Genomic DNA, 7,782 nt, shown 5'->3' with positions numbered 1-7,782 from the left:
CCTTCCTAAGGTGGTATCAGTTTTTAATGTGAACCAACCTATTGTGGTGCCTGCGGCTAATTGGGACTTGGAGGATTCCAAGTTTCTGGACGTAGTCAGGGCCCTGAAAAGTATATGTTTCCAGGACGGCTGGAGTCAGGAAAACTGACTCGCTATTTATCCTGTATGCACCCAACAAGCTGGGTGCTCCTGCTTCTAAGCAGACTATTGCTCGCTGGATCTGTAGCACGATTCAACTTGCACATTCTGCGGCTGGAATGCCGCACCCTAAATCTGTGAAAGCCCATTCCACGAGGAAAGTGGGCTCTTCTTGGGCGGCTGCCCGAGGGGTCTCGGCTTTACAAATTTGCCGAGCTGTTACTTGGTCGGGTTAAAACACTCTTGCAAGAGTCTACAAGTTTGATACCCTGGCTGAGGAGGACCTAGAGTTTGCTCATTCGGTGCGGCAGAGTCATCCGCACTCTCCCGCCCGTTTGGGAGCTTTGGTATAATCCCCATGGTCCTTACGGAGTCCCCAGCATCCACTTAGGACGTTAGAGAAAATAAGATTTTACTCACCGGTAAATCTATATCTCGTAGTCCGTAGTGGATGCTGGGCGCCCATCCCAAGTGCGGATTGTCTGCAATACTTGTATATAGTTATTGCCTAACTAAAGGGTTATTGTTGAGCCATCTGTTGAGAGGCTCAGTTGTTATCATACTGTTAACTGGGTATAGTATCACGAGTTATACGGTGTGATTGGTGTTGCTGGTATGAGTCTTACCCGGGATTCAAAATCCTTCCTTATTGTGTCAGCTCTTCCGGGCACAGTATCCTAACTGAGGTCTGGAGGAGGGTCTTAGTGGGAGGAGCCAGTGCACACCAGGTAGTCCTAAAGCTTTCTTTAGTTGTGCCCAGTCTCCTGCGGAGCCGCTAATCCCCATGGTCCTTACGGAGTCCCCAGCATACACTACGGACTACGAGAAATAGATTTACCGGTGAGTAAAATCTTATTATTTGCCAGTGTAAAACCTCAGTGTTCATGCTGCCCAGGGCGCCCCCCCTGCACCCTGCCAGTGCCGCTGTGTGTCTGGGAGCATGGCGCGCAGAGCGACCGCTGCGCGGTACCTCAACACTTAAGTCTTCTGCAGTCACTGAAGTCTTCTTTTACTCACCCGGCTTCTTTCTTCTGGCTCTGCAAGGGGGGTGACGGCGCGGCTCTGGGAACGAGCAGCTAGGCGTACCAAGTGATCGGACCCTCTGGAGCTAATGGTGTCCAGTACCCTAAGAAGCAGAGCCTTTGAACTCAGAGAAGTAGGTCTGCTTCTCTCCCCTCAGTCCCACGAAGCAGGGAGCCTGTTGCCAGCAGGTCTCCCTGAAAATAATAAACCTAACAAAGTCTTTTCAGAGAAACTCAGTAGAGCTCCCCTGTGTGTGACCAGTCTCTCTGGGCACAGAATCTAAACTGGAGTCTGGAGGAGGGGCATAGAGGGAGGAGCCAGTTCACACCCAGTCAAAGTCTTTAGGTGTGCCTAAATCTATTGCGGATCCCGTCTATACCCCATGGTTCTTGAAGCATCCCCAGCATCTTCTAGGACGTATGAGAAAATAATAAAATAAAAAGAAAATCACTCCATTGCGTCCAATGGTGGCAGTGGATGCAGGGTTAAGTGTAAAAATATAACTATTTTTCTCTACAGTGGAACTGCAGGTCACAGCAAGCCTGCCCTGTGATGCCGCCACTCGTAGAACAAGTGTCAGCATGACCAGACATTAAGGGCCTGCTGTTACCCGAAATCCCACTGTAAAGAATTAATGGAGCGTCTCAGTAGTGCACTACACGAAATAACTCATCTTATTCCTTTTTTGTGTTTATATAGATTGTATCAGAGTTCATGGTAGCACCTGTATACAGTATATAGACAATACCAATTTTTTCACAGTATAACATTTTTATATGAGACTATAGTGAGTCATTTAAAACTAACAAAACTGGTGCGGGGTTACCCTCTTTTTTGTGTTGATGTATTCATGCATTTTTATTTTCCACAATAAAAGTTTAGTATAAATTATTTTTAACATTTATCACCTTTTCTGTGTTCATACGTTGTAGCTGTTTCTACAAATGTTACAGGCTGAAATGCATTAAAAACCACTAAAACTCACATTATATTACATTACAAAACAACTTTATTGACCTTACATGTAAAGATTATGAAAAGCAATTTATTAATTACAAGGTGATGTGATATTATATAATCTATGTATTTCACAAGATATCCTTCCCCCTGAAAAGTACAGAATGGTAAAAAAACCAAAATGGATTGCGTCCACCAGTATACAACATGGCCTTTGCTAAATGTGATGTAACTGGGTGTATTGGAGCACGTGGCCTGTATTTGGCTTAGTGGTCTGTATATGGCATAGTGGGAGTTATGCATGAACATAGAATCAACTCTTCCTTGCATAGTAGTAAATATTGATACACAGAAATATTACCAAAAATCTGATTCAAAACCTTATTTCCTTAATACTTACCATTTTTTTTTTTATCTAATTACAAAAAAACATCTTTTCAGTACATATCTTATTTGTGGACAAAGTATTAAAAAAAGAATTGTGCAATAACATATACTATATTCTGACAAGTACCGCACTGCACAAATTGCTAGAATGTATAGTGGATACACTAAATGTGCCAGGAATAATTGCCAGGGTTACATTTGCAAGAGTGCTTGCAGCTGTGCTGCATGCAACTGGAGGACACCATCATATGTGACCCGCTGAACACTTGCATCTGACATCAATAATCCAACACTTTAAATAAACTTGTAATTTTGGCAAATGTACATTATAAGACATTTTATAAATTAAAATGAAATTCATGAGACAGTTACCTATCAAATGACTTGCCTATCAAAGTGCCTCAATGAGGTCACTGTTTCCTACACAATTGATAGGCTGTATTTGAATTTTTTAATCACTGGTTTCAAATTCACATATTGGCTGTGTATCTCATGAATACTGATCCAGCCTATATGATGACTGTCTCCACAACAACTAATTCAATAGAGCACAAAGTTCTGTGGGAGCCTTTAGCGATGTGTGTATGCAGAAGGATTACAAAACATGCTTTGAGAAATGAAGCAGAGATGTGGCCAGCAAGTACTAATGAAGAACTTTCATTATTCTATAGCCTTCATACCGATCAGTGTGGCTTACACATTGTGTTGCAAAAGTAGTATGCTTATCGAGATGCTTGTATGCATATACCTTTTGTTCACTATAAATAAGTTGTGTGGAGTTTGTATATTCTCCCCGTACTTGCGTGGATTTCCTCCAGGTACTCCGGTTTCCTCCCACAAACCAAAAATATACTGGTAGGTTAATTGGCTCCTAACAAAATTAACCTTAGGATGTATATCTGGTAGGGAATATAGATTGTAAGCACCATTGGGGCATGGACTGATGTGAATGGACAATTATTCTCTGTAAAGCGCTGCGGAATGTGTGTGTGCTATGTAAATAACTTATGTCACATGGGAAGAAAAAAAAAAAAAAAGACCATGCTCTCCTTTCTTACAAATGATGCGTTTGCCTTGAAGATACTGAGATTTAATGCAAACTTCCTGCCTTTGGGTAATACTTTAGAAAAATATTTTTGACAATCTCAAGAGTATCTCCAGTGGGAGTAGAACTATATTTCTTGCCATTGTAGATGAACTCATTTTCCACACTGAATACAGCCTGATTAAAGAGGTCTTGGCGGAAGGGTATTTCCATATTGAGGCTCTCAATAAGGCACCACAGAAAGAGGCTCCACCGTTCTTTATAATAATCTTGTACAAGACCACCAAACTGCTTGTTGGCATAGTCCAAAATATTGCCAGTAGGACCCCATAAAGTGATCTGGTTCCGAGCATTCATGTCATACAGTGATTCCTCCTCTTTGGTGATTGCCATTTGACGAGCACTTTCCAGCCATCGGCCAAGCAAGAACTGGGGTTGGCTGGATAGGAGATTATCAAGTTCAGGAAGGAGATCATAAACCAGTACACCGCCTGCAGTCATAACCTTTTCTAGATCTTCATTTTCATAAGCAATTTTGATCTCTTTATAATACTCAGTTACCAACTGCTGTAAGGCTTCTCTGGTAACATCTACCAGGTCATATAGAAATGTGCTGCTATTTGACAGGTAAGGGGTTGCAGAATACATAAACATCCAGGCCTCATACAGCTTGCTTTCATTGTAGCAAATGTCTGTGTTCATTTTAAGAGATGGGCGCCTAACTAGCGGACTGTGATTGTGGTCCTTCCAGTATTGGGTACAGTTGTAGACACTTCCAAGAAGCAACTGCCATGCAGACTGAGCATTTAAGTTTTCTCGACCATAACGTCTGGTGGAATAATTGGAGATCCATTTGGTAAGATTAAGGGGCTTAGATAACCAACCAATTTCATTCATCAGCTCATATATCATGTCATTCTGTTCAATACCTTCTGGTGTTAGCCCTGTTCCAACCATTGTAGAGTCTTTGAAGGATTTGGCATCAAAGGGCCCAGTATTCACACTGTCAACTTTTCCATATAACCCATGATTGCCACCAAAATTATGAAGCATGCACCAAATAAATGGCTGCCCATAGAAAGACTCTGTTGATTGGTAAATAGGCACAGTCTCTGCAAATAAGTCCAAGACAATCATCCTACCGATCGGTGCTCCATGAAGTAGTGCTCGAATTTGGGTTGGTTTCCAAAAATATGGACTATTAACAAATAGCCAGCCCTGCATAAGCCAGATAGCTCCCGGGTCCACTGTGGAAAGGAGGAAAGAATGTAACTCATTCTAAAAGTACATTTAATTGTATGTAGCACTAATAAAACAGACAATACATGTTAGACATCTTATTGTTAGACCTACAGTACACTGTCAATCTTTCTACAGTCAAAGGAAAACAACTCCTCTGCTCGATTACTTTTCTAAAGCACACCTGTCAAAGTTGTAACTAGGAACCAATTACATCATTAAAGCACTGAATTAACAGTATTCTAATGAAAAATGTTTGACTCGCCAGATTGGTTACCTTAATTGTGTGCAAGAGACAAGTACTGCATAAAAAATTATTTCTTTGCAGCTTCCTCCGGGTGTAGTATGGTATATCGGCGGCCGGGATCTCTGCAGCCAGCATACCAGCGCTGGCATACTGACAGCTGGGCGAGCGTTAATGAGCCCCTTGCGGGCTTGCTGCGCTCGCCACGCTGCTGCCGCGGTGGCGCCCTCCCTCCAGAGGGGTCGTGGACCCCCAAGAGGAAGAATAGTTGTCGGTATGCTGGGTGTCAGGATTCCGGCGCCGATATACTGAGTGCCAGGATCCCAAAAGCCGGAATACTGAACACCACCTGTTTCCTCCAGCTGTTTATAAGCAATTCACTGAAACAAATCATGTACAAGCTTTCTGTTATTCTTCTTTTCCCTTAAAGAACTGTAGAGAAAAAAAAAAAAAAAAAAAAAAAAAAAATTATATATATATATATATATATATATATATATATATATATATATATATATATATATATATATATATATATATATATATATATATATATATATATATATATATATATATATATATTTTACTACGGAAAATAACTTGTATTGCAAGAGACCAACTGCAGAGTGGCAGGTTTATTGGATTTTAGTTTTAAAAATGTATGGCCACCTAAAGAGGAGTTACTCATTTTAGCTCTGAAGTTCTTTTCAAAGTGCATTTTTTGCCTGCACAAAGTGGAGGTACAGTAATTTATGAAGTGCACCTGATGAAGGGATTGAATTATTGTTCCTGTCCTGACATTCTTTCATACTGAGCTGGACACCATCCTGTTTGACACCTGCAATTGCTTTTAACCACTTGACTGATGATTTATTTCCCCCAAAAACAGCTCAGAAATGGTCTAGGGTTTAGGTGAATTAGGTGAATTTAACCCTATCCAAAATTATTTTAGTAAAAAATCAATAAATAAATAAATAGGATTTTAATACCTACCAGTAAATCCTTTTCTCTTAGTCCGTAGAGGACGCTGGGGACTCCGTAAGGACCGTGGGGTATAGACGGGATCCGCAGGAGACATGGGCACACTAAAAAGACTGACTGGGTGTGAACTGGCTCCTCCCTCTATGCCCCTCCTCCAGACCTCAGTTAGAAAACTGTGCCCAGGGAGACGGACATTTCGAGGAAAGAATTTATTGTGCATACACGGTGAGTGTCATACCAGCCAACGGCATGAACAATACACAGCCCCATGCTGAGAGAATATGTAACACAACCAGTGTGTCAACACAACCGATAATAAGACACCGCATGCCCTGACATGCACAACGTCAGCAACAGCCTGACAAAAAAGAAACACCACAAGAGTGTAACCATAACCAATAACTACAGAGACAGTACGCACTGGGACGGGCGCCCAGCATCCTCTACGGACTAAGAGAAAAGGATTTACCGGTAGGTATTAAAATCCTATTTTCTCATACATCCTAGAGGATGCTGGGGACTCCGTAAGGACAATGGGGTTTATATCAAAGCTCCAGACCGGGCGGGAGAGTGCAGACGACTCTGCAGCACCGATTGAGCAACCATGAGGTCTCCATCAGCCAGGGTATCAAACTTGTAGAGCTTAGCAAAAAAGTATTTGAACCCAACCAAGTAACCGCTCGGCAAATCTGAACTGCCGAGACTCCTCGGGCATCCGCCCACGAAGAGCACAACTTCCTAGCAGAATGGGTCTCCACCGACTTCGGTAATGGCAAACCAGCCGTAGAACGAGCAAGCTGAATCGTATCACAGATCCAGCGTATAACAGACTGCATAGACGCAGACGCCCCAATCACGCTGGGGTATACCGGACAAACAGAGCATCTGTTTCCCAGATCTGAGCCAAATTGGCGACATAAATATTCAAGCCCGGACTACGTCAAGAGACCTTGAATCAGCCAATGCTTAAGCAACCACAGGCATCAAATAAGCAGGTTTCTGTGAAACACCAAAAACACTTTTGGCAGAACTATTATCAGAGTTCTCAAATCCGCTCTATCCACCTGGATGATCAAACAGGGGCTCTTGTGAGGCCCAGCCGCTACTTCCGACATCCGCCCTGCGGACGCTTAAGCCAAAAGCATGACCACTCTCCAAAAGAGAATTCTTAACATAACCTTTATGAAAGGTTCCAACAGTTTGACACAGGAAAACGCAACACCACGTCAAGGTCCCACGGTGCCAATGGAGGCACAAATGGAGGTTAGATGTGCAGTACTCATTCCATGAAGGACCGAACTTCCGGAAAGGTTGCCAATTCTTTGCCGAAAGAAAATTTATAAGGCCAAAACCGCACTGAAATGGAGTTTCACTTTAGGCATGCACCCACACCGGTTTGCAAAGCATGGAGAAGAACGAGCCAGCTGAAACCATCCGTAGTAGCCTTCTTGGATTCATACCAAGACACACATTTTCTCCAAACATGGTGGTAAGGCTTTGCCGTTACTTATCTAGCCCGAAGAAGTGTGGAAATGACTTCACTGTGAATATCCTTTTCTGGGTAGGATATGGCGTTCAACCGCCACGCCGTCAAGCGCAGCCGTGGGAAGTCTTGATACACGCCCGAATCTTGTTGTAACAGTTGCTCACAGAGGAAGAAGCCAGAGATCTTTTATGAGTAAATCCTAAAGAACTAGATACCAAGCCCTCCTCGTTTAGACCGGAACAATGAGGATCACCTGAACCTTTGTTCTACTTACTGCTATAG

The 7,782-nt window shown here is 42.6% G+C and overlaps 1 protein-coding gene across 1 annotated transcript in view; it reads right to left on the bottom strand.

Moving 5' to 3' along the window:
* Positions 1 to 2,174: 2,174 nt before the first annotated feature.
* Positions 2,175 to 7,782, bottom strand: part of NAGLU (N-acetyl-alpha-glucosaminidase) — a 111,853-nt gene continuing 106,245 nt past the window's right edge. The window contains exon 6 of the mRNA XM_063960021.1: positions 2,175 to 4,797. Coding sequence (XP_063816091.1) covers positions 3,596 to 4,797 — 1,202 coding nt within the window. The 3' untranslated portion in view covers positions 2,175 to 3,595. The remainder of the gene's footprint in view (positions 4,798 to 7,782) is intronic.

Source organism: Pseudophryne corroboree, chromosome 3 (genome assembly GCF_028390025.1).
Source record: "Pseudophryne corroboree isolate aPseCor3 chromosome 3, aPseCor3.hap2, whole genome shotgun sequence".
In the NCBI taxonomy this organism is placed as follows: Eukaryota; Metazoa; Chordata; class Amphibia; order Anura; family Myobatrachidae; genus Pseudophryne; species Pseudophryne corroboree.
The sequence above is the reverse complement of the archived record's forward strand: the minus strand, read 5'-3'. Positions and strand labels throughout refer to the sequence as shown.